Source organism: Alosa sapidissima, chromosome 16 (assembly GCF_018492685.1).
Source record: "Alosa sapidissima isolate fAloSap1 chromosome 16, fAloSap1.pri, whole genome shotgun sequence".
Taxonomy (NCBI): Eukaryota; Metazoa; Chordata; class Actinopteri; order Clupeiformes; family Clupeidae; genus Alosa; species Alosa sapidissima.
This window is the reverse complement of record NC_055972.1, coordinates 22,160,762-22,187,772: the sequence shown is the minus strand read 5'-3', so window position 1 is coordinate 22,187,772 and position 27,011 is coordinate 22,160,762. Positions and strand designations below refer to the sequence as shown.

The following is a 27,011-nucleotide window of genomic DNA, read 5'->3' as shown; positions in this document are numbered from 1 at the left end:
CTGGTACTTCCATTTCTTAGAGTGTATGGTATACGGGCGCTTGTAGCCTGCTGCACCACATTTTTGAGATACTTCATCCGGAGGTAGAACTAAACCCAACAATGTTTTTCCTCATCTCTAAGATCTCCCATATATGAAATGGATTCTTGGCTAAAAATATTTTACTGCTAAGATTGTTTAATTAACAGATATTGTTATACAACCCAAAACCAAAAAAGGACTAAAATATAGCCTGTCCGTATTGGAGTTAAGGCATATAAATTAGTGCAGATCAATCACACAAGCTCTGAGAGCTTTTAAACTTGGCATGTTTCTAGCCAGGAAGTTGCTTTACCTACTAGAAAAGACTGTTGTTGACTATGAGTCCATGGTGAAGTTAGTTTCACTTTGCTTTGCGAGTTCAAATAATAGGCGAATGCAGATGCATGTAGGCTACACTCTGCTAGTCACAAACAGGTTTTATTAAAGCATGGTTTAGTGTGCCCACACACAACTCACATCTATTTTTTGGAACAATAGTAGTATTATGGGAGTAGGCTATTATAGAACTCCACCCCTCAGCCCTTTCCATACTTAAATATTAAGAGTCTGAAATGGGCATAGATTAGATTAGATTTTTTTAGGTTGAAATAGGTCTTAGACTCTGTCGAAGAAGTTTCACTCTCACTGAAATCACATGATGATTGATAATGAAGAAATAATTGCATTCGTAGGGCAGTGGGGGCTTTTTGATAGGCTCATTTACATACTACTGAGTCTCAGTGCTGTCCCTTGTGGGTTTATACGATTATCCATGGTTTTCCTGGCAGATATTCCTCCTCACCACTGCAGGTTACCATCCCTGAACAGCAGCAGCTATGGAGGACTGGGCTACAATTTGTCCATCCCAACCGAAGAGGTGAAAGGAGAAGTCATTCTGAGTCAATGCAGACGCTACACTACACATGAGGGATTGGATGCAGAGTCTAATCAAAGCACAGAGCGCTGTCTGGATGGCTGGGTGTTTAGTAAGGAGAGATATGTGTCTACTATTGTAACTGAGGTAAATATTATCAATTACTTTTAGGTGGTAATCTGTGCAAGAAAGGTCAAATGATTTTACCTAATACCTGATACCTAATTGATAAATGACATTATGTGCATGTAGTGCATGTGCAAACTGTATGTAATTGTATATTTCATTTTGAGAGTAAAACTAAACTACTATAAGGGTTATATTTCCAGTTTGATAATCACTTTATTTAATTTTTTACAACATTAGGCTGCACTTAAAGGAACTGTATGTAAAAAATGTATTTCAATTAATCATAAAATGGCCCTGATATGTCACTAGACATTAAAAAATCATGTTCACTTCAAATACTTATATCAGTGACAACAGTAGTCTGGCCAGGATATTGTCTTTTAAAAAGTGAAGTTGCAGCCCTCAACTGATGTTGATGTTGTGTTTTGTCATGTCATGTTGTGTTTTGGCCTGATGCGCCACCCTCTACCTATCTACTAATCACAAAGTCAGTTGTGTTTTGGCGTCCGGGTTGGCAACCTCGAGTCGGGGGAGGGGGAGGGGATACACCGCTCTACAGTATTTTGAAAGTGATTGCAGTACCAATTTTGGCCACAATCTTACATATGGTTCCTTTAAGCAATAAAAGTATAAAAGTTGTCAAATATCAAATATCTTGATAATTATCATAAATTATAATTGATAATTTACCATAGTCATCATCAATTGTCATTTTTAACACTTAAGATCATATTTATGCTTTGTGCAGATCTACCTATCCTATCCTGAACTTATGTGCACTTAATCATCTCCTCCTGAAACAGATTTTTTCTCACTGTGCACAGTGGAATCTGGTGTGTGATGATGCCTGGAGAGCTCCATTCACGCTCACCATGCATATTTTTTGTGGGATTTCTGGTTGGATCATTCTCTTCAGGCATCATATCAGACAGGTATGTGCCAAATCCCTCGAACAATCCCATTCATCGCCTTTAAGCTGGTCAATACTAGCATGCCAACAAGATCAGCCATTAATGTCATACAGTATTTACATCTCAGATGAAAAGCTCACCTACACATGAAATACCAACAAATGTCTTGGTTTCTTGGTCACACGTGCACACACACACCAACACACACACACATGAGCAAACTAGCTCACTGCACAAATGCTTTTTATGCTCTCATGAAGAGTTTGTGAAGGTGTGGACCACTGCTGCACACTGTGCCATAAAGATTTCATTTGTCGACTTCTTTATGTCCGCTGAAGATGTAACATTTGCTTATGTCTATGCAACATTCACCTTATGATAGACGTGACAAAACATAGTAGTAGTGGATAACTTTATTGTCCCCGTGGGGCAGTTGGGTTTGCGGCACAGTCGCAAGGCACTTCATGACAGGACATCAGACATATGACACCAAACAAATAGTCCATACAGTACACAGACACAGACAGACATAACATGAAGAACATCCATCACACACTACAATGCACACCCTTGGGTATGACCAGGCCAGCTGGACATCTAGCTTATTTTGACTGATTTAAAGCTTTTATGGCTTGTGGTATAAAGGAGAATTTGGATCTGTTCTTGGTCAGGAGGGGTGGACAGAAACGACGCCTAGATGGCAGTTTAAAATGAGATGCCAGGGGGTGTGTGTAGTCACATACAATGTTATTGGCTTTTCTCACCAGTCTGTCTTTGTAAATATTGTAACGTCGGCGCACAAGACATTGTTAGCGTTCTCCCATGCAGGGTATGCTGGGATACGGGAGCGAACATTGGGTTTATGTCTGTATTTCTCCTTAGTTTTGAGTGTAATGTTAGCGTCTTTATTGTAACATGTTTCCCTTTTAGTTCTCCCTCGTGTGTGATCCTTTTTGTGTGGGGGGCTGCGTCCTCCCCTGTATGTGTAGCGTGTGTGTGTACTTGACCTGCCCCGTGTATATTGTGTTCTGTGTCTGTGTCTCTGCTCTCGTTCTCAGCTAATAAACCTTTTGATTGGACAACTGTGTGTGTCGCTATCAAGTCGTTACAATATGTTCCATGCTTGGTAGTGTTATCCCAAGTAACTTGCTGACAGTTGTTTTTTTGATTGTCTTATTCTGAGACTCAGTGGCATTTCCTATCTATGGACATTTCTTCCATACACGTTCAGGTGTATGTCATTGCTTACCTCATACCTGCCAACACTCCTGTTCTCTCGGGTTTCTCCCGTATTACAAGGTCATATCCCGGCTCCCTCTTGTTTTGTTATTTCTCCTGGGAAACTCACGGAATTTGCTTGACCAAACTTAATTTTAAAATCACAGATCCATTAATTACACAATAAGGTAAAAGCAACGACCAAAATGCAGATGTAGTGTTGCAAGGAGTGTATAAAACATGTTAAATATGCAAACACTGATTCTGTGCAAATTAGTGTTATTTGCACATACAGTTGCATCAATATATCCCTCTCTCCTTCTAGTCTTGGCCTTGTTAGCCTACGTGAGGCAATTAAAGAAGCCCTATGCAGGTCTGGTTATTCCTTCGCTGTTTTTGGGTTTTCGCCGGATTTGGGCTCGCATTTTCCCCGACATAGCTTCCCCTGCAGCTTCGGTAGCAAGTGACTGCTACGCTAACCCCCCACTAGCTAGCAAGCTAGCCATCAAGAAACAAAGCTAAACACATACAGGGCTCACAATAAAACGGTCGAGAAAACACATTGTTCAAGAGACTATCAAACCACATTACAAAGACGAAGTTCACCCAAGGGTAGGCTACTTACAATTTCAACAGCAACAAAGCCAAGTCGGCGTCCGTTTTGCAGTCTTCTTAGAAACTACAATCTGACTACATTTTCCAGGCACGATTGGATACTTCCGATGAGTCACATCCGGATTTACCTGGTCCGGGTTCAGAAAGTTGCATATTCGTTTTTTCCATGGAGAAGCGATAGAGGGAGACGAAGCACCCACCAAACAACCCAGAAAGTGTTGTAGAACCATCAGAACGACTCTCAACCTGCATAATTAAGTTCATTTTTGCTAAAATTGTTGCATAGGGCTTCTTTAAAAGTTGACAAACTTGACATGCCTAAACAGCTTCAACTTCAAGTATGCTGCCAAGAAGGAAATCATTTGTTTTATTTAAATGAGGGGAACTTCTGCCCACTGTGGAATGTAGAAGGGGATGCTACAAGGAAGGGAATTCAAACACACCATCTGTTGTGGTCCACACTAAAAAATAATAAGTAATGGTTACTTGAAAAAAGGGTGGAAACTCGTTGCCTTAAATAAGTTAAGTAAACAAAACTTTTCTCTTCCAAGTTATGTTTACTTGATGTCTACAAGGAATGCTTACTTAGAAGAAGTTATCCTTACTTAAGACTTTAAAGTTCTGGTTACTTACTTCCAACTAGTAAAGTTTACTTCATGCCCTCGAGTAAAGCTTACTTGAAACAAAGTTGTACTTACTACTGTTAAATGAGTTACCCTTACTTTGAGTTATAAAGGGTACTTTATGTTGGATAGTAAAGTTTACTTGCAGAATATGCACAAATAGTTGGCACTATTAGATTAGATAACTGTATTGTCATTTTGCAGAGTACAAGTACAAAGACAACAAAATGCAGTTTGCGTCTAACTAGAAGTGCAAAAAAAGCAGAAAAATGCAATGTGATATACAAAGACAGGTGGTGCATAGACAGGATAAGAAATATGCGGTGTAGACAGTAGTATACAGTTGGTTTACAGAAGGTGGTTTAACCTTACTTCTGTATGTCTCCAACAGCTGGGAAATGTTCTGTGTTCTTTACTTTGTTGTGGGAATGATGGACATTTCCAGTTACTGTACTGCCTTTATTCTTGGTAGGTCATGCCTGTGCCTGTAATGTCTGCACTCTCATCCTCAAGAAATACTATGGTCTCCTCTGCACTGTAGCTTAAAGGAACCGTATGTAAGAAATGTATTTCAATTAATCATAAAATAGCCCTGATATGTCACTAGACATTAAGAAATCATGTTCATTTCAAATACTTATATCAGTGACAACAGTAGTCCGGCCAGGATATTGTCATTTAAAAAGTGAAGTTGCAGCCCTCAACTGATGTTGATGTTGTGTTTTGTCATGTCATGTCATGTTTTGGCCTGATGTTTCGGCATCCGAGTTGGCAACCTTGAGTCAGGGGGGAGGGGGAGGGGATACACCGCTCTACAGTAATTTGAAAGTGATTGCAGTACCAGTTTTAGCCACAATCTTACATATGGTTCCTTTAAATCTTCCTCGTTGTGTAATTCGCTTTGGATAAATGTGTCTGCTAAATTAATAAATGTAAATGTAAATTATGTGTGTTCTAATTTGTCAATAATTATGCATTCTGGGAATGTTTGTTCAAACCTTCAGGAGACCTTGACTGGTGAAATGAATTGATATAAATCACATCATACATTCCTGTCGTTTTCCCACCATTAGGCACAGAGCTCCTCAGTAAGTCAGCCCGCATGAGCTTTGGGATTCTGGGAGTCTGTTCATGTTATGCCGCTGGCTATGCCATTCTGCCAGTCTTCGCTTACTTCATCCGGAGCTGGAGAATACTACAGTTAGTACTGTCTATGGTGGGATTTCTTTACATTCCGCTCTGGTGGTAAGTTTACACACACCCACACACACTATAGGTGCGAGTTTGGCAGCGATGTATCCTGGTGGAAACGTGCTTTTCTCCCGCCCAGGCATATTAAATTCTGATCTATTTATTGGGAAATAAATGTCCGTGCCTCTATGGTAAGTATGGGACATTCTGCCGTCCAGTGTGAAATACTAAGACCATGAGCTATAGCCAAAATACCTACGCAATATTGACAGCAAATAGTCTATCATCAACATGTCATGGCAGGGTGTCCAAAACAATAGGTAGCCAACCTTTTTTTATTTTGCTGAATTTATATTTGGAGTTCAGAGAGGTTTCACCTCATTATTCACAGTATCTCAATGTGACAATTGTTAATTAAAATATATATACCTACCACAAGCACAGTTGAAAAAGTTCAGTATAAGTATAGTATATATACTTTTTTGATCCCGTGAGGGAAATTTGGTCTCTGCATTTAACCCAGTCGGTGAATTAGTGAAACACAAACAGCACACAGTGAACACACAGTGAGGTGAAGCACACACTAATCCCAGCGCAGTGAGCTGCCTGCTACAACGGCGGCGCTCGGAGAGCAGTGAGGGGTTAAGTGCCTTGCTCAAGGGCACTTCAGCTGCGGCCCACTGGTCGGGGCTCGAACCTGCAACCCTCCGGTTACAAGTCCAGAGTGCTAACCAGTGGGCCACGGCTGCCCACACGCGAGGTCCCTCCTACAGCTCACACATTGGGTAAGGTTCCGATGACCTCACAGCAAGCCATCCCACTTCTGACACCATATGTAGCGAAGGGAGGGAGCAGTGACACAACGCTAAAGAGCCAAGCCCATTGGTATGGCAGTCAGGGTGGATACTCAACTGTAGTGACGGTATTCCGTCACAGTGACCCAATTCCGATTTTTTATCTGATAGCTAGGCCTACTATTGTAATATTCTACTCTCTGCCCATGTATTGCCTTTGATCACACCTACCTTCTGTGCAATCCTCTCGCGCAATACTACGCATGCTCTACAATATTTGTCAGGGATACATCACTACCAAACTTGCACTCTTTAGTTACTTAATGAGTGATTTCATAGTACACACAAGTTTTACACCTCTCTTTAACACTCGTTTATCAAATGTGTTGTTGAGCATATAGAATGTTGAACTGCTCTTTACATAATGCATTGCCACCTGTGTGTCCTTTATTTTCTCTCACACACCTGAACCCTGTGTCCTATATTAGCCCATAGTTAATCAATGAGGCCCTTGAGAGAGTCGTTTCTTTTGTCAAATCTTCAGCCCTCTCTGCTCTTTTATTGCTCACTTCAGGTTTATACCTTTTTTTTTGTGATTAACATTTTTTATTAGAAAAGAATGAGATGTTACATTTACAGTCACATTTAACTTGAACATATACACCACAAACAGTACATACAGTACGACACTCAATACATAGTTCTGATAGACAAAAATTATATAGTGAAGGATATTAAAGATAGCAGTCACATTGTCAACATTAGTTAAGAAGTATAAAGCATTCCCCATAAAAAATAAATCAATTAAAAAGTCAATAAATAAATAATAATAATAATAACAATAGTAATAATAGTAATGATAATAAATCCTACATTCAGGTCAGAATATTCTGTTTCACAAGGAGATCTTGTATGGACCGTGTAATCCACGACCATGCCTGGATAGTTGTTAGTTTGGCCTTGTTGAGGCGCGCAGTAGTACACTCAAGAGAGGTAATATACTGGTAGGCAGTTAGCCAATATTGTGTTAAGGGTAGATTAGAGTGGAACCAAAGCCTTAAGATGGTCTTTTTTGCCGCCGTAAGCCCTGCCAAGAGTAGTCTACGTTGGTTGAAAGTGATGGATAGCTGGGAATCATCATTAAGAAGGCAGAGGGAGGGGGTAGGTCACTTCAGGTTTATACCTGAGTCTCCTCGCTGGCTGATCTCTCAGGGTCGGTTTCAAGAGGCTGAGGCCATCATTCGAGCTGCTGCCAAGAAGAACGGCATCACTTCTCCTGCGGACATCTTTCAGCTAGAGCACTGCGCTGATGAAAAGGTGATTCCTGACAATCTAACTTATTCATTTTAGTGTCATCACCCTACATGCTGTGGTTTTGGACTGATGTGAATCAGTGGTGTCCAATATAATAATTAATCTGTCTTTCTCTACTGTTTTTTCCCCCAGATAACTGAGACTGAATTAAGTGGTTAGAATAAGTACAGCTGGCTGGATCTCCTGAAAACTAAAAATATAAGGAACATCACAGTTCTGAACATCTTTATTTGGTGAATAAACATAGATAGGCCTATGTTGTATGCTGTGACATGACAGTTTTAACTTTCAGAAACACTTTTATGTACTTGCACTTCGTCCCTAGTCCTTTTTAGGGAGTCTAGACAAGAATGAACATAGTTTGCACCTAATAATAATTATATTAGCCCCTTTTACACTGGCAGATTTTTTCAAAGTCAAAGTCAAAGTCAGCTTTATTGTCAATTTCTTCACATGTTCCAGACATACAAAGAGATCGAAATTACGTTTCTCACTATCCCACGGTGAAGACAAGACATATTTTTCCAATTTAAGTCCACAGACAAACATAACATTCAAGTAAACAAAAAAGTAAGTAAATAAGTAAATAAGAGGGCACATATAATAATGAAAAAATAAGAGCAGCAAAATTTGGTTGAAATTGTGCATAGACAGTCAATAAAATACTAGTGCAAAGTCAGGCCAATAAAAGGCTTGGGTAGTTCTGTTTGACCTAAGTAATAAAAGAAAGAAGTTTTCTGTGATTGTATATGTCTTCATTGCGGAACGCCTGTCCTTTTTTAAATAGAAGGAGGCAGAAAGGGGGTCGACGTGGCCCCCAAATTTTTCTGCCAAAGAGGGTAGTCACAGAGACTGTGTTGTGTCAGATTAGGCTACCCGTCCAAGCTACTGTGCAGGCACAGTTGAATATCTTGTCAATCGAAATTGCTAACCAGAAAACAAACAAAAACATTTTTATTAAAAAAAGACATTACATATCCAGGTTTGTAGTTTTATGTCTCCGTTTTGAAAATATGTGTTTCATAGTGCTGTATGTAAACACACGCACTGGGGCAGAAATCTTTCGACTCTCTTTTAGACAGGTAATGCAGCATAATGACATCTACTCCCAGTAAATATTGCATGATATTTATATAAAATGGCAATTGATTGTTGTCTTACCCTTCCAAACAGACATAGAGCATAAATATGGCAGATAATCACATCAACAAAAAGTATGAATGTCATCATATCTCTTTCTACAGTATAGCCATAGCCCTTATGGACTGTCCTTTAACACCTCTAATTTGGAGGTCGTTTCACTCTGCCCTTCACTCTTCTTGTTGGTGGGGCAGTGCTGCTGCTCATCAAGTTTGTTCCTGAAGGTGTGTAGAATGTTTCAGTCTGGAATCATGTACTTTAAGGAACACCAGAATATTACGGTGCTCTGTAGTCAGTGTAATATCTATGAAGGACTGAGCTTCTCACCATGCAGGCTGAATTGATCCAATATTTGAGTGTACATTGGTTATGGTACCGTGTGGTGTATATTATATATTATCTCATGCCTTTACATCTCAAAGCAACAGAAACCAGGTTTTTGCGACTACTTGAGGTATGCTTTTGCGGATAACTATATCCCTGTTACTGTGTAAAGCACTTTTGGTTAGCCACAGGTTGTTTTAAACTGAACTATAGAAATCAATTGACTTGACTGAACCCAATCTTTTTCCCTACCCCAGATCTCAATGTCTTGACGGTCACCCTAGAGATGATCGGGAAGCTTTGTGTGACTGGGGCTTTCACCTTTGTTTATTTCTATTCCACGGAGCTCTTCCCCACTGTTGTGCGTAATATGGGATTGGGCGTCAGCTCCATGGCCTCCAGAATGGGCAGTGTACTCTCCCCATACATAGCCTATATGGGTATGTATCCTCAAAAGCAGTTGACAGAAGCACAAATTGTCTTTGGTCCCTATTTTGACAATCAGCAATGGATGGTCAGAGGCGCAAAGTTTATAGACGTTAAAGGTGTGACCAGTCTACAATCACTAACTGAATGGCGCAATTTTGTGATCAAATGCTAGGTGCGAAAGGGTTGTTTTTATGTTTCTTAATCTCAGTCATAGGTCTGTTTTAGGCTCAACACCCTTTAAACCAATGAGAATCTGTCATTCCCTTTAACAGCAAGCAGGACAACTTCAAACAGCGCATCTGTATTTTGATAGTAAGCGGCACATTTGAAGTGCTTGCACGCGAGACCGTATGGAACAGGGATTCCACTAAACCTTGCTTTACTAAAACCTGTTTGTGAATAGCAGAGTATAGCCTACATGCATCTCCACCAGTGATGCCAGTAACGCGTTAGTCTATTTTGACCACTTTTTTCAGTAACGAGTAATCTAACGCGCTACTATTTACAAACCAGTAATCAGATTAAAGTTACTTATCTAAGTTACTGTGCGTTACTATTTTTGACATTTTGCTTAATAAAAAGATATATTCTTTGCTTTCTTCTTGTCTTGGGGATTAATGTCATGTAGGTTATGCTCACTTTTCAGCATGAGCACAATTCACGTGTAAAACCATGCAGCGACACAAACGTAAACAATGGAGGGAGAGAGAGATATGCACAATTCATCAGTCATGACTTTGAATTTGTGTCAGCTAAACATGACAACATTAAGGTACATGGTACATTCTGTGCTGGCGACAAAGTGCTGTCTAGCTAGACATCCCAAGTCTCCCGAAGTTTTGGGAGTCTCCCACATACTGATAGCGGCTTCCTGACGCCCGCAAATTACATAAAATCTCCCGGAACCTAGAGCGAACAAGAGCACGCAAGCCAGACCGGACTTCAAATCGTGTGTGCATATGAGCTTAACGCACACACAACGGAGAGGGAGAGAGAGAGGAGTGGTGCGTTTGTGCCTGAAGCATCCAAGACAGAGAGCATACTGGTCTGTTTTGCTAAATCAACCAATCAGTTTTCAGTGTAAGTGTGCTTATGTCTCTTTTCTCCCAAACTTAATTAATCAGTTCAGTCCTCAAAAAGGAAGATTTAAGACCCATTTCACATCAGACTACACAAAAGTGTACCCAATTGTCTCAAAAGATTAAAACATAATGATAATCTTGCACACTGCGCTGTTTGTAACAGCGACTTTAGCATTGCTCACGGCGGGTTAAATGATTGCTAAATACTTGTTGAGGTGAGTTTAACAAGTGTAATTTAATTTGGATATTACTCAGGCCTATACAAGATGGCTAGTTGCCAAGGCTACATGAAAAACAAATCTACAAAAAATCTACATATTTTACTATAACAATTTCTATCAATAGGCCTTCCTTATTTGGTGTACTTAGACATTATTGAACAAACATCTGAATTTCAGTATCTAAGTAGGTTAGGTTGGGATGTCTGCTATACATTGATGTTAAAATGCACTTCCAGTATAGTGAGTATTGGCAAAACCAGTTATCATTTTTATGTTGAGGCGGTGAGGGTGTTGTCGGCAGCTGCTGAAAGTAACTAATAAAGTAACTTGTAATCTAACTTAGTTACTTTTAAAATCAAGTAATCAGTAAAGTAACTAAGTTACTTTTTAAAGGACTAATCAGTAAGGTTTAATCAGAAGGTTTAATAAAAGTGGAGCACATTCCTCACTTTATTGAGTGTAAGATAAGAATAAGCCTTGCGTCACGCTTTACACCTTTGTGCTGGGTGCATGATAGGGCCCTTTATGTTATTTTTGTCAACTGAGTAATTTAATTTCTTCTGTTTGTTTCTAGGGACATATAACAAGGTCCTGCCGTATATTCTAATGAGTGGTATCTCTATAGTTTGTGGTATTTTAAGCCTGCTGTTACCAGAGACCAAAGGCGAAAAACTACCAGAACTCATTAGTCAAGTTAAACCGCTTCAGTGGTGGGTAATGTTGCTGAATTTACTGTATGCTTTGGTCTTCCCATTTTCAACTGAATAGTTTTATGAAGTTTGGTTTGTTTGTTTAACAGGTTTTGCCAGAGAAAGAGGTCAGTGGATCTGGATCAAAACAATCCAGATGGAAATGTACATTTGAGGAATGAAGTGGAGATGGATCTTGAGAGAGGACTATAGTACAAACAACTATTTTTTTTTTTCAGGACATATACCCGTGCGATAATACTTGCATATTTCTTATGCCAGCCTTTACTTCAAGGAAAAGTAATTTGTGTCTCATGATTCATGTGTCTCATAAAACATATTTTGTGTCTCATAAAATATATTTCATGTCACCATGAATATATTCATTCATGTTTGTGTAGGTGGGATTGTCTGGAATCTGGCAATATAAGAATCATGATGATGGGATACTCTTTGCACTTAGCAACTGACAAAACTATATGTACTACTGACATAAACATTTTACTCACTATGAATTGTTCTATTCACTGAAGTCTTGTCACTGAACCATGGATGAAGAATGTCCCTTATACTCTGCATTTGACCTGAAGTAACCTGTGCTAGCATATATGTACTGTATGTCATGTAGCCCAATGTAGCACACAACTGATCTACTTGCTATGACAAACTTTTGATTATTTGATATGGAAAGCAAATTTTGGGGTGCTATAACATTAGCATTTCAGCCAAACCAATGTTGGAGACGTAGAAATTTGCTACAATTTCAAAACGAAATTATTCTGGAATGGATAATTGTACAGAGGAATGGTGGTCATGTATTAAGTGAAGAGTTTGTGAGATATTCCACTGGGACAAATGGGTGTGGAGCGTGGAAGAATTATTATGCACCAAAACAAGGCTGGTCATGACCTTCACTGACTCATGATGGCCTTCACTGAAGATGCTGTTATTTGAAAAGCGGCCCCTCGGGTGACAACAGGGAGGAAGTGGTCCCCCATCTGAAGCAATTCAAAATGCAAAGTCTGTTCTTCACTTCAGGGATGTGGCCACATTTTGTATGGGAGAGCTAGTCTTGGGCCCAAAAGGCAACAGCAAGGCAAGAGAGAAAACTTAAGGTGGAGACAGCAACATGCCAAGGCAGTCTCCATGGCAAAACATGGCTAATAGACTAAGCTTTGTCATCAGAGCCATGTAATACATCTCCAAGCGTAACACTCTTGAATGAGGCTTGTAATGTATGCAGATAAAATGTGATGTGCGTGATGTGATCATAACGTCCTACCCACACCCAAGAACCTGAAGCAGTGGTTTGGATCACATCACATTTTATCTGCATGCATTACATGCCTCATTCAAGAGCGTTACGCTTGGAGATGTACTGAAGTTCTCATGCAACTCGTGTCAATATTGGAACAGAGATGAACCACCATCAATTCCCTCCCTTTTTACCAGCAAGCCACCCTACAGAGCACCACAGAACACCAAAGAACACAAACATCCTATAGAAGCTGGCTGAAAAAAAGAGATTTATCTGGAAAAAAAGCTTGTGTTTCCCCCAGAGATAGTGGCTACAGCACTCCAGCCGGACATGGTGCTGTGGTCCACAACAGCAAAGTAGGCATATTTGTGGAACTGTTGGTACGATGGGAAAATACTGTTGAAGAGGCCTGTGAGAGAAAAAATTCTGAACTGGCAGCTGTAGCCGCTCAGAGAGGCTGGAGAACCAACATTTTCCTTGTAGAGGTGGGATGCAGGAGATTTGTCTGTCTACAACAAGGAAGACGGGTTGAGGGGTCAGGAGATTTGTCCGTCTACAACAAGCAAATGGGGTTGAGGGGTCGGGCCCTCCAACAACCAACAAGCAATAAAGTCCTTGTCAAGTGCAGTGGAGAATTAGCTTTGGATTGGATTGGCTTTGGCTAAAAAGGAAAGGAGGATATGGAACAGAGGGGAGTGAAGTTGCCGTGTGTTCATCAACAAAATGTCAAAGGAGGGTGCCCACCTGATGACCCCAGTGATGTACATACCCTCCCCCATCACCACTCATATCCCACTGCTAACATCAAGAATGCATCAAGAATTTTTATTACCACATGGATTGAAACATCAAGTCTTACAAGCTCTACAAATGAGACATTGACGCATTAAGTTGTGCTCATAAGTTTACATGGGTTACCCTGGCAGAATTTGTGAAATTGGCCATGTTGTGGAAAATATGACTGATCATGCATAAAACATTTATTTTATTTAGGGATAGTGGTCATTTATCATCTCTTTGTTTTCATTTATCAACTTTTAGTTTTTTCCACTACCACCCAAAAACGACTGAAATCATCATGTTTCCACATCATATTTCCTTTGCTTGTACTAGGATATCAATCAATAATACCCATAAGTAGTTTATATTTTCCACAATTAGCTAATAAACAGAAGGTGCAGTCTCAACTGTAACCCATATGGTACCCCATATCTAAAACATACCTAAATATTTGTAAATGTCTTTGATCTATGTTGAAGCAAATAATCACCTAATTATAGGCTATTATTAAATCAATTGGTTGGAAATAGGATCTTTGTCTCATTTTAGAAACAATTACAATAATGTAAATCATGGCAGGAATGCCACCGCAAAACTGGAATCACCCCCCAGATATAATGGGCTAGGGTGCCCATGTTTCCACAACTATGACATGTTTGATTGCAAATGCATCGACCCCTTGTTGTCTTACGCCGACTCCTTCGCTTTGGCGCTGTCAGTGGCCTCAAATCTTCTGATCGCTCATCACTGTACGACTAAAATGGTTTAGATACATTTTGATTTCTGTACAATTTGTAGTAGCATTCCATTCCATCTATTGTCATCTAATAAAATCTACTTTCAAACAAACAAAAACAGTGTAATACGACATCCAAAACTGGCACGCGACGCTGATTCGTACGCTCACACACACAGTCAAAGAGTATAGAAGTAACTTCTATACTTTTTGACACATTGCTCACACAATCAATCTCGGACGCAAGCCTATGACGACACACATCCGTCGCAGTTTAAATATCTTAGCGACCACGGTAGCGTCTTTGGTAGCGTCTACCGTGTGGTTACGTTGCAGATGCTTCCAGTAAATCGGGTGCGTCTTTTTATTTGATGATGACATATGGATATTTTAAGGACTACTTTATTGTGTCAGTTTGACTGCATCTGAACGAATTAGCTAACACAATGCCACCCAAACGGAGAGGGCCTTTGCTAAACCTTCAAAGAGAAGCGGATGGCTTGAAGACGAAGGTTTGTATCATAGGTAGATTTGAAGATGGTTTGTGGATTTCAGTTAATGAGCCATCGGGGTATCTTAGGCTAACGTTATTATTGAAAGTGGAGATTGCTACATTTTAGCTAGACAACATTGTTACATTACATACAGTTACTAACGTCGATTAGCACGAACGTTACATAGTGTCAAAGACGGTATCAGCTATTATCAAACGTTATGATGATTTACAGGTGATGTAGTAGTAGTGTCTAGATTATTTTCAATCATAGGCCTGTGAAGTCATCCAACGTTGTCGTTACTTATGTTGTAGCCTAGCCTAAATGTTATTCTATTATTTGTATCCCACAGCTGGACAGTTTGGTGGTTGACGTCAACCAGCTTAATGAACATAATCGTGCTGATTTAAGACAGAGGTATGTACACAATTTTGTACATTAATATTAGACTAACGTACATTGCTAGATTAACGGAAGTGTGATGTATAGGCTACTCTATGTAGACATAATATATCCAAGAGTGTAATGAATTTCCGTCTGTTTTCACGTATTTGACGAACCCTTTGAGTGATAGTGTCTGGTTTCTACTTCTGTTATTATGTGCATGACAACAATACACAAGTTATGCAGTGTATGATTCAGTTTACCTGGTTTGCATTCATGATTTTGCCAGATGTGGACGGTTACCAAATCTCTTATCAAACCACAGACACTGCATTTGATGGCACTCTGGGATTTTCTCCCTCCTGTTTACCTGTCTGCATCCTTTCAAATCAGCCCTCTGTTGAGACAGGTTAGAGCTGTGGCTCCCATTTCTCATTCTCTCCTCCTCTCTCCACAGATGTTCTGAGTTGCTGAGTGCAGTTGAGCAGACCACACAGGCTTTGAAGAAATTAACTAAAGTATAAATTCTGACTACTTGTCATTCTCCTTAATCTAACATACACACTTATTCTGAATCTAGTAGCCTATTACAGTTTTTCCCAGATAATTGAATTCCATTTGTGGTGGTTGGTTTGCAGAATTAACTTAAATGCAAATGTTTCTGACAAATTAGCACAACGTGGTTATGATGCTAACCAGATTTAAGCACAATTTAGTACAACCTGGAAAATCATTGTGTGGTGGTCAATGTTGATATTGTGGTGGGCCGCCACAAATAAACCAATGTATGGGATAAAATTGACCTTAAAAAATCTCAGTAAATTAGTAGGATTTGTAATTAATTGATTATTGTTATTTATTTAACTGCAACTATAATTATATCATATAAATCATAACCTAAGCAAATACAGTATTTAACTTTTATTTATTTATTTTATTTTTTGTTCAGGCAGATGAGCCTGCACCAGTGGGCAACTATGAGCTGCGGAAGCGGGAGGAGGAGACACGCCTGCAGGACTTCCACAACCAGCTCCGTGCCCTAGAGCTCAACCTCCAGTCCCCTGAGACGTCAGAGGCCAGGTAGCTCACACAGCCCCCCCCCCCCCCCCCCCCCCCCACATACACACCATACACACACACACACACACACACACACACACACACAGGAAGCCCCTCCCGGCCCCCAGCCCCACCCATCGGCTCTTGGAGCGTGCTTGTGTTGCAGTAGAAGTTTATGCAAGAGGCCACAGGAGGTGTAGGCCTTAGTTTTGGTAGGGAGGCCGACTTTAGGATATCGTGGCTGTTTTGGGTAGGGTTCAATTTAAGTGTTACACTTCAGAAAATGTTGCTTTATATTTATTCAGATATTATTGTCTGTTTAGTGAGAGACTGTCAACCCAGGGTCCTTCAGGAGATCAGGAGAGTGAAGAGGACAGTGAGGAAGAGGAGGAGAGTGAAGATGAGGACAACGATGACGATGATGATGATGACGATGAGGACGAGCAAGAACAGGAAGAAAGGAATGATGTTAAAGATGGGGAAAATGCATTGATGGAGAGCGTTGTTGCCATCAGCGCTTTCAAAGGAGAACAGGATGGAGACCTCACCATGGAGGTAAATCATGCTACACATTTATATAACACATTATATTTGTGTTATAGTAGTATGAATTTATGTACATACTAATATTATCATATAATCATACAAACAATGCAATTTTGTTTTTCTGTCCTCAGAAGGGCACTGTGCTGCACATCCTTAAAAAGAACAAAGATGGATGGTGGCTTGCACAGGACTCAGAGGGGAACAAAGGGCTTGTACCTAAAACCTACGTAAAGGTGCAGAAGTCCATCATACTTACATACATTTATTCATTTAGCAGATGCATTTAACTAAAGTGACTTACAAAAGAGGAATAACATTCAAGCTACAATGCAGTGGACCTTAGGTAACAACTACCGGTAATACTACAACAATAAATACTACTACCAAAAGATGAGAGTACAGTACAGAACTTTAAAGCACTAGTCAAAGTGTAGTGTAGCTGAAGGAGGAAGTGCTAGAAGAAGAAGGGGGAAATGGAAAGAAAAGGAATTGCATGGTAAGGGCATGTTAGGTGTGTTGGGTTGTTAGACGTGTTAGGAGAGAAAAAATTGTGTCTTCAAGAGCTTCTTGAAGCTAGAGAGGGGCGCACCTTCTCTGGTAGCACTTGGTAAATTGTTCCACCAGCGGGGAACTACAACTGAAGAAGGTCCAGACACCTCTTCTCGTCATGTTAACGAAACATTGAATTTGAAAGAAAACAAATCAACCACCCACTGCAGCACAATGGTTGAAAGATGTAATGCTATTCTTACATTTGGAGAAGATAAAATTTGCGATAAGATGCTCAGACAAATTTCAGTCAGTCTGGGAACCTCTTTTGACATACTTCGGGACTGTAATCTTCAAGAGCTTCCCAACACATAGATGGACTAAATAAGAGTTCAGAGTCTATAGAGTTTAAGGCATAATTGGTAGGTCATAGAGCTTTGAAGTCATGTTGTCCCTACAGGGGAACTACAACTGAAGAAGGTCCAGACACCTCGTCTTGTCATGTTAACGAAACATTGAATTTGAAAGAAAACAAATCAACTGCAATGCACATACACACATTTTCATGTCAGTTTTGCCTTTAAAATGCAGTCTGTTCGTTTTGATAGCTTGTGTTCTAGTCATGAAGGCTTTATGTGAAGAAGTGGTGGTGAGGGTGACATATCACAAATGCTGTTGTAGGCTCAGCCACTGAAGGAGGTAGAGGAAGAGGAGGATGAAGAAGATGATGATGAGGAAGAGAGTGAGGAGGAAAAGGAGGAAGTGGATGAAGAGACCAAAAGCAAAGCAAGGTAAGTTTCTCCATTTAACCACTAGAGGGAGGTGCTTGCACACTCTTGTATCAGCGATAGCAGGGATACATCACTTCTGTGGATGTTCAAACAAAACAAAGATCTAGCTTGCTACTCCCTCCCCCTCCCTCCCATGAAATTAAAACTCTCCTAAACGCGCATCTCGTCGGTTATTGGTTGTAACACTTCATTTTGCCTTTGAGGGGTTGCCAACCCTTGTTGGTAGCAATTGTTTTTGTGTACAGATCTCGGAGCCTGGGCTGCCTACAGACACGTTTTTTGACGGCCTGTTTATGGGGCAGGCAGCTAGCGGATCGTTAGGAAAGATTAGATGAATGTGATCATTTATGTTTGGGCCTGAAATCGCTGATACAACCTTATAATGTAATGCCTTTATTTGTCCCCCAGTGGGGCAATTAGTTTTGCAGCAGTAAGAGCACACAAAATTACAAAAAATACATAAATACACATAATATAATAAATAACATGGTGCACATCATTGTCAATTTTAAAGAGCGGGTATTGTATTATGACCCTGCTGTTATTGAGTATTGTATAAGAGTATTGTGTTTACTTTCAGAAGCAGTCACTCTAACTGGGATACTGTTAGAAAGGCCATCACAGAGGTACCCCCCCCCCCCCCCCCCCCCCCACACACACACACACACACACACACACACACACACACACACACACACACACACACACATACACACAAATAATATGAACAGTCAAGACAGAGTAATGTTTCATTTACATATTTTTCTGTCTTTTCTTTCTTTTCTCTCGTTGCTTCTCTCATTTTCTTTTGTGTGTGTGTGTGTGTGTGTGTGTAAAATAAGATTGATGCCACCGATGTTTTGTCTGCTATGGGGGCCATCCCTGCTGGCTTCAGGCCATCCACCTTGTCTAAACTGCTAGATGAGGGTGAGTGCTCTCTGTTCCTCGTGATATGTACACACAAACACACACACACACACACACACACACACACACACACACACACACACACGCGCAAGGGAATTACTGGACTTCATGACATATTGTATTTTAACTATTCTTAATTAAATATAGGGTTGACATGATTTGTAAATCATAGCATTCTTTTTTATTTACTCTTTACAAAGCATCCCAACTTTTTCAGAATTCGGGTTGTATGTTGCAACATGCAAAATGTATGTATGTATTTTATGTATTTGATAGTGACTGGTTCTAAAAAACAAGCAAGTGTGCCAAAGCTACTTTGTGGGTCTGGATCAGCATGGAAGTCAATGTATGTGTGTAACTACAGTAAAACTAAAGCACATTAAAAATATAGCTATCCTTCTCTTCTCACAGGAGTCACTTACAGAGGAAGTCACTACATTCAGCCCGAGCTCAGTCAGTCCAATCTGTCCTTTAAAGACCTCTTTCTGGACCCCGACACTGGCAAGGTAAGGAGGCCATTCTTTCATTATCAGACAAAATGAAAACCTCATTTTATTCATTGAATTCACTCAGTGTGTTACTGGGTTATGTGATTTTTAGTTGCTGTGTGTGTGTGTGTGTGTTTGTGTGTGCGTGCGTGCGCGCGTGCGTGTGTGTGTGTGTGTTTGTGTGCATGTGTATGTGTGTGCGTGCATGTGTGCGTGCGTGCGCGCGCGCGCGCGTGTGTGTGTGTAGGTCCGTGCTCGCACCTCTCGGGTGTGTTTGTCTCTGTCTCTGTGGAGCTGCAAGATGATCCCGCCCCCTGGAGTGGGGTTGCAGGTCCTGAGTCGACATGTTCGCTTCTGCGCCTTTGATGGAGAGCGGGTAAAGTATCCGTCACACACACATACAGTAAATACACACACACACACACACACACATATATACTCATGAGTGCATTTATTTGAGAATTCGCACAAAACAAAACTCCTACACTGACAAGCTGTAAAGGAAGAGAGTCATCAGTGGTGCTTGGACGTAACCTTGCACATATCCATGCAGCTTTCAGCCAGAAGGGGGCAGTGAGGTGTGTGCCCTGTCTTTCGGTCTGTCTCTTTCTCTCAGCATACCTGCAGACTATCACTCCTCACATTACACACAATTTACTGCTTGTAGCAGCCTCACACATTTATCTAACCCCATTCATAATAACAACATTATCCAACAACAGCAGCTCAATACCTGTGTTTCCTCATTGCAGTGCACATGACTTCAGTGTAGGAATACCTAGGCAAGACGCAATGTAATGATGGAGTAGTAGTCTGGGGATAACTCTCTCTCTCATCTCATCCGTCATCCCTTATCTCAATCTCTTGCTGTGATCTGTCTGAAGTCATCTCATTTTTTTACTTCCTAGGTGCTGAGTAACATCTATACTGTACGAGCCACTTACAGCCCAAAAAACCCTAAGACTTGGAGCTTCTCACCAAGGGTGTGTGTGTGTGTGTCTGTTCTGTCTGTTCTGTCTGTCTGTCTGCATGAGTGTGTAAACAACATTTTCAGCAAGCCTTGTTTGTCCGTGTGCCAGGTACGTGTGTAATGGTCTGTTCTCCCTTCTGTTGTTAGATGAGTGGACAGCTGCCCAGTCTCCTGGACGGAGAGTGCTTCCTGCGCTGCGACTCTGCCTCTGCCAACCTGGGCGTCCTCTTTGAGCTGGGGGTCACCTACATCAGAAATGTAAGCTGGTGGCACTGAAGTGACACTAATACACACTCTTCTTCCCCTTATTATTTTTTTAGTAGTAGCATTGACAATGACTTATCAGCAAAGTTACAAAATATTTTTTTTTTTTTTTTTTATACACACAAAACACCCCCCAACCATCCACCCACCCACCCCGACTGGACCAACACAACAACAATGACGATAACAAAATAATAAAGGAAAAGGAAGTGTTTAGTCACAAATGTCTATGAATAGACACACCTAAATAAAATTAAAACACAGATAAATGAATAGGATTTCAATGAGGGACAACATGACTTCAAAGCTCTATGACCTACCAATTATGCCTTAAACTCTTGACTCTGATTTAGTCCATCTATGTGTTGGGAAGCTCTTGAAGTTTACAGTACAGAAGTATGTCAAAAGAGGTTCTCAGACTGACTGAAATTTGTCTGAGCATCTTATCGCAAATGTTATCTTCTCCGAATGTAAGAATAGCATTACATCTTTCAACCATTGTGCTGCAGTGGGTGGTATATTAGATTTCCAATGAAACAGAATTTGCCTTCGTGCCAGCAAAGAAACAAATGCTATGATGTTGAGTTGTATCTTGGTCATGCTTGTTTCCTCATTTACTACACCAAATAATGCTATCATTGCACAAGGTTGTAAAGTGACTCCAAGGACTTTAGACAGCACATCAAATATTTCAGACCAGTACCCTGTTAGCAAATGGCACGACCAAAACATGTGTGTCAAATCTGCCACATTAACATGACACCTGACACAACTACTATCAACATTTGGATAAAATGAAGAAATCTTCGCTCTACTCCAATGCAAGCGATGTACCACCTTAAACTGGATTAGACTAAGCCTTGCACAAGAAGTACTATTGTTCACTCTTTTCAGAGCTTCAGTCCAAGTATCTTCAGAGATTTCAGTGCCAAGTTCTTTCTCCCATTTAAGTTTGATCCTGACCAGCTTGGCATTGTCCATTGACATGATCATTGTGTAAGAGTGTGCAGTAAAACCCCTCAGCCAAAAAGGAACTTTCAAAACTGAATCTACAAGTGACTCATTAGAAAGGTTAGAAAACTGCAGGCTCTTCCCCTTATTATGAAGTCCATCTGACACCATTCCCCTCTCCCATCTCCTCTCAGTCCTGTAAATGCCTGTGTGTGTGTGTGTGAGAGAGAGACTGTATATGTGGAGGTGTTTGTGGACAGTTTCTTATGGGTGTTACTCCAATAGCTTAAACCATATTGTCTCATACTGTCATACTGTCTGTGTCGTGTTTGGCTACCCAGTCAATGCTTTTTTTCGCTGTGCCTCGTGTAACCTTCCCTTGATTCCACATACCTTGATCTGACGCTGTGGAGGGCTTTACAGAGTGTGCCTTCAAGTGTGGACTCATCCTCCTGTAAGGATAATTTTAAAGCCAGTAAACGGTGCTAGCCTAGAACACGTATCCATTGTAACGCTATACGTTCCATTGAAATCTTAACCCTTAGCTATTAACACCTTTAAAGCCATTGAAGCCCTGGCCCTTTATCCTAGAACCCATTTCAATAAAGGTGGGATTCACTAGACCTTTCAATCTTTAAAATGCAGTGCCCATCGTGATGTATTTATCTCACAGCTCAGGGAACATTAGGGTGCTATGAAGAGTTGTGGCTTGTTTTCTCAGTCCACAGGTGAACGGGGTGACTTGAGTTGTGGCTGGACCTTCCTCAAGCTTTATGATGCCAATGGAGCTCTTATACCACTGCGGTAAGAGGAATTCTCTCTCTCTCTCTATCTCTATCTCTCTCTCTCTCTCAGCCATGCTGTGGTTTTGAGATCATGAATGTGTCTTGTGTTCTCTTCACATGACTGTAGGACCTATGAGCTCATTCTCCATGGAGGGACTCCATACGAGACAGATGTGGAGGTGGATCCTTCCCTCACCAAAGGAGGTGCTTTCCACACACACACACACACACACACACACACACGCGCGCAGACTCCACTCTATTCTCCGTCAGTATACTGGTCAGCATATTCATTCTGTTTCTCTCTGCTCTCCCCGCCTTAGTAACGGGCAGCGTATTCCAGCAGATGCTGATGTCCAGGAGAGTCCCCAAGCTCATAGTGAAGCTACGCACACCAAACAACAGGACCATGGCTCATTTAAAGTAATAGGAATGCAAGAATGTTCTTGACTGCATTGTGACATTACAAACGGCCATTAACAATATTTGTTGGTATAATATAGCATATTAATGCGTTAATAACATTCACCAGTAGTTATACAGTAATCTTGTGTTCACTTTGATAAGTCATTGGGTGGGTACTCTTTACAAAGCTTTTTACAGGAGTGTGTGTGTGTGTGTGTGTGTGGTGTCAGTCTTCTGCCGGACACCTTTGTGGGAAGTCTCTGTTCTGTTCAGTTGCTGGCCTTATATAGACAGTTACTGGCTGACACACTACTGCTGGATAGAGTGACCATGCAAAGTGCAGGTAAATGCTCACACCCATGTAAACACACACATGCACACTTGTGCATGCTCTCATTCTCTCTCTCTCACACACACATACACACAAACATATACTCTCTCTCTCTCTCTCTGTCTCCCTCTCTCTCAGTACACACAGTACAGTACACACCCATACTGATAGTGATCAGAGGGGTATTCCAGAAAGGAGGTTTAACAAACACTGAGATAAAACTTAACCTCTGGGTTGTCTGAACCTGTGGCGACTAAACCCGAGCTGTCGGTTCCAAAACACCGGTTACCAGTTAGTTCAATCAACCCTGTGTTAGATAACCTAGAGTTGTGCGCGTTCACGGCGAACTTATAAAGGCATCATCTATAGAGAGTCGAAACCATGAGTGAAACCGGCGAAACGAAGAGCACCGTATTTTTCAGAGGCGGAGTAGTGAGCCTTACAAGGAGGAGAGAACTGTAATAACAAAAAAAGAGCAATACTTAAGCGTCTGCGTTCGAGATCTTGCTTGTCAGAGAATATCCTACGACCACTGAAATGCGTTGGCCTACTGTACGTTTAGGATGGCCTATTTAGTGTCAAAAGCACAATTAAATAATTCAGTGGACATCACGTAGGCTATTGTATTGACTGCTTTAAATGATGCTTTATTAAACTAACTTACCTTGTCACAGATTGAATGGGCCATAGAATTCTTTCAGAATCCCAAATGTAATTTTCTATTTTAACGCGGGTTCTGCAGCTGTGGGCCAAGTTAAACTTTTGCGCCTCCATCATCGGAAGGGTGAAGAATGTCGGAAGGCATGGGTAGCCTATTGGACACATTTCGGTGCACATTTGGAAAATTTAATAAGTGATGCTGACCTGCCAGTTGGTGAAATTACACTCTAATGATCCTCGTGGGTTTGTGTCCAGGAAAACGAAAAGTTGCGCAGGAACTGCTTTAGCGCAAGGCAAACTTTACGCACCGACCGACAGCTTGCTGATATGCTCTGCGTCTGCAATACTAAATTCCCTGTCGGAGAGCGATCATCGATGCACATAATTTCAAGTATTTGGAGAGAGGCAAAAAGTAGCCTATTGAAAAACTATTTTATCCCAAATGCCATCGGCATTCTTAACCAAACTAGTGACAACACGCATACCTGGCTGAGCTGTTGTGTAGGCCTAGTCTATATTTAAACTTATTTATTCATTTTCTATATGTTTTCCCTTTTTTGTAGCCTACTGCACTGTAATTATATCTTCAGTGTGTCTGAGATGTTTTTTGTCCATCCGATGTCTGGTGAGCCAAAGGCAAATGGCAAGGCAAAAAGATTTATTTTATTCTATTCTAATCCATGCGTAGCCTAATGTAGGGATGGAGTAGAGAATGCTTTTCAAGTAGCCTAGCCCAATTTAGGATTCAGCGGAAAAACTATAGCGCTCTTGAAAAACTCGTTTGGAAAAGAAAGGATGGGCTATCATGTGATGTCGTGGTCTTATCGCCCTCTCACGGCTAATTCCACGGATAAATATTACATGATTTTGTGCTTCTTTGTCAATCGGACCTTCTTCAAAATGAAACGTCATTGTGTGACAAGTGTAAAAATAGCAGCCTGGTTGAACATGCACTGAAATAACCGAACATAATTGAACATAACCTAAACAAAACCTACCCCTACCAGGTTAAGTTCAGAGCCTATGTTACCATAGTTACTTACATTGCCTGATCATTTTTGAGCTTTCTGGAACTGAAATCCCAGGTTCACCGTTTACTCTGGGTTTACATACCCAGTTAACTTCAGAGCCTATGTTACCATAGTTACTTACATAGCCTGATCATATTTGATATTGTGATCATATTGATAGTTAATTTACCGCTAACTCTGGGTTAACATACCCAGTTAAGCCAGTAAACCTGCTTTCTGGAATACCCCTCTGGTAAATAGGTGCTGGTATTGTGTACTGACAAAAATGCCAATAACATTGCTGATGTGCATGTAATGATAAAAATGACGGACACACACACACACACAAACTGTTAAGTTTCCCACTTTTTTTGCTATTTGGTTTCTCAGATTTGATCTGCAACTCAGTTCTGGCAACTTTCCCCGAGGTTCTGAATCAATCAGATTTGCTGGATTCTTTCCAGGTAAGAGATCTGTGTGTGTGTGTGTGTGTGTGTGTGTGTGTGTGTGAGTGTGTGTGTGTGTGTGTGTGTGTAAAAGTCCTCCATCTTGTTTTTTAAAAGATAAAAACAGGATATGTTTCGGTAGAAAACACCTTCTTTCTTTAATTCATCCAAATGTTTAAAAATGGACAACACACAATAACTTGCACATCAATCGGTTTGTCACACACCAACACCCCGGCCCTTTTTAAAGAGCACCAAAATGGGTGTGGCCCAATTAACTCATTACTCACACCTGCAGGCAATTACTCAGCTAATAGGTGGTGTGCATGTGCAAAAAGCATTCAATTAAAATGGTGTCCTAAAACAGAGAATTTTTGTGTTGGGTGTTACTCCAATAGCTTAAACCGTATTGTCTCATACTGCCCCATCATCAGCACTGACTTAGCAGCCCCCACTAATCTCTAAGTTAGTTTTAATGGGAGGTCAGAAGACCGCAGTGAGCTTTTGGCCCCCTCTTCAATTCATTCCTGAATCAGAAAAACACACATTTATGTCATATATCTGATATCTGAACTTTTGCAGAGTGCGTGGGAAAATGCAGAGAAGCTTATGAAGAGGTCAGAGAAGGTAAAGAAAACTTTGTATTTGTTTGTGTGTGTGTGTGTGTGTGTGTGTGTGTGTGTGTGTATTTTACAGTAATAGTTACCCCTGTATCCTGTTTTCTTTCATCTCTGTGTTAATTTGTATGGTTTACGTGTGTGTGTGTCTGTGTGTGTGTGTGATTCAGCGGGACATGTCTGTGCTGAAACGGGAGTTTGTGCGGGTGTACATGGAGTACGTGTTCCCCCTGCTCTACTCGGCCGACATGCCTGCACCCCTCTGGGCAGACGATGACGTGGACACTCAGAGAGCTCGCATCGTCTTCACAAGCAACCACAATTCGCAGTCCACCGCCCAGCAAGCTTTTGACATCTCCCAGGTCACTTATGACCTCCTCAGCTCAGCCAGACACTGACCAGTGTGTGTTGAACATCACCGAAACACTGACCAGTGTGTGTCGAACATCACCGAAACACTGACCAGTGTGTGTCGAACATCACCGAAACACTGACCAGTGTGTGTCAAACATCACCAAAACACTGGCCATGTGCTACTGACAAAGCAGAGACCAATCAGCATGGCTATACATTAACCAATCACACATCTAGCACACGCTGTCCAATCACCTGCATGAGATGCTGATCATGGAACAAAACAAAAGAAATCTTGTTTGACTGAAGAACGCTTTATTTATTGAATCATAATAAATATTTTTTAGAAACTTAAATATCCAGAACTTTGTTATTTACACTAGAAGGGATGTATGGATGTGTAGGGATGTGTGTATACACACACACACACACACACACATACACACACATACACACACAAACAGGTATTGTAGAAAATATTTTGATTTCTCAAATGTCTAATGCTGGTCACATTCTCGTCCATGTGAGTAGAGGACAATGGGTGTGTTTACAGGTGTGTTTCTGTATGTGTGTGCTGCCTGAGTTGGAATGCAATCCTTTATGGAAGTAAGGCTTGGTGAGTGGAACCACATCCTAAACCTCACCCCACTGATCAAAGGGAACTAGGGAACTACACACACACACACACACA

General features: G+C 40.9%; 2 protein-coding genes across 4 annotated transcripts; both read left to right on the top strand.

The window, feature by feature from the left end:
- The first annotated feature begins 676 nt into the window (after positions 1-676).
- LOC121685624 (solute carrier family 22 member 4-like) lies at positions 677-9,797 on the top strand. Its single transcript, XM_042066235.1, is given in 12 exon segments — positions 677-1,042; positions 1,849-1,899; positions 1,901-1,956; positions 2,196-2,206; positions 4,746-4,859; positions 5,465-5,636; positions 7,552-7,693; positions 7,850-7,923; positions 8,107-8,117; positions 9,025-9,054; positions 9,412-9,566; positions 9,792-9,797. Coding segments are annotated over 12 exon segments (1,188 nt in total).
- A 4,830-nt stretch (positions 9,798-14,627) lies between these two features.
- Positions 14,628-26,676, top strand: nphp1 (nephronophthisis 1). 3 transcript variants are annotated; one of them, XM_042065440.1, is made up of 21 exons: positions 14,628-14,861; positions 15,196-15,260; positions 15,685-15,745; positions 16,177-16,307; positions 16,610-16,841; positions 16,964-17,065; positions 18,003-18,112; positions 18,693-18,738; positions 18,955-19,039; positions 19,451-19,545; positions 19,775-19,903; positions 20,436-20,510; positions 20,645-20,755; positions 22,434-22,516; positions 22,625-22,701; positions 22,821-22,920; positions 23,133-23,245; positions 25,294-25,367; positions 25,932-25,976; positions 26,137-26,380; positions 26,413-26,676. In XM_042065440.1, the coding sequence occupies exons 1-20, from the start codon at positions 14,796-14,798 to the stop codon at positions 26,362-26,364; spliced, it is 2,028 nt and encodes a 675-aa protein (XP_041921374.1). In that variant the 5' UTR covers positions 14,628-14,795; the 3' UTR covers positions 26,365-26,380; positions 26,413-26,676. The 3 variants fall into 3 exon arrangements, with proteins under 3 accessions (XP_041921374.1, XP_041921375.1, XP_041921373.1); XM_042065441.1 differs by having other exon boundaries at positions 18,696-18,738; positions 26,137-26,676; XM_042065439.1 differs by having other exon boundaries at positions 14,629-14,861; positions 26,137-26,676.
- Positions 26,677-27,011: the final 335 nt, after the last annotated feature.

Coding starts and splice junctions, on each gene's coding strand:
- nphp1 (XM_042065440.1), top strand. CDS start 14,796: ATGCCACCCAAACGGAGAGGGCCTTTGCTAAACCTTCAAAGAGAAGCG. Junction 17,066..18,002: donor TACCTAAAACCTACGTAAAG/GTGCAGAAGTCC, acceptor ATGCTGTTGTAG/GCTCAGCCACTGAAGGAGGT. Junction 25,977..26,136: donor TTATGAAGAGGTCAGAGAAG/GTAAAGAAAACT, acceptor TGTGTGATTCAG/CGGGACATGTCTGTGCTGAA.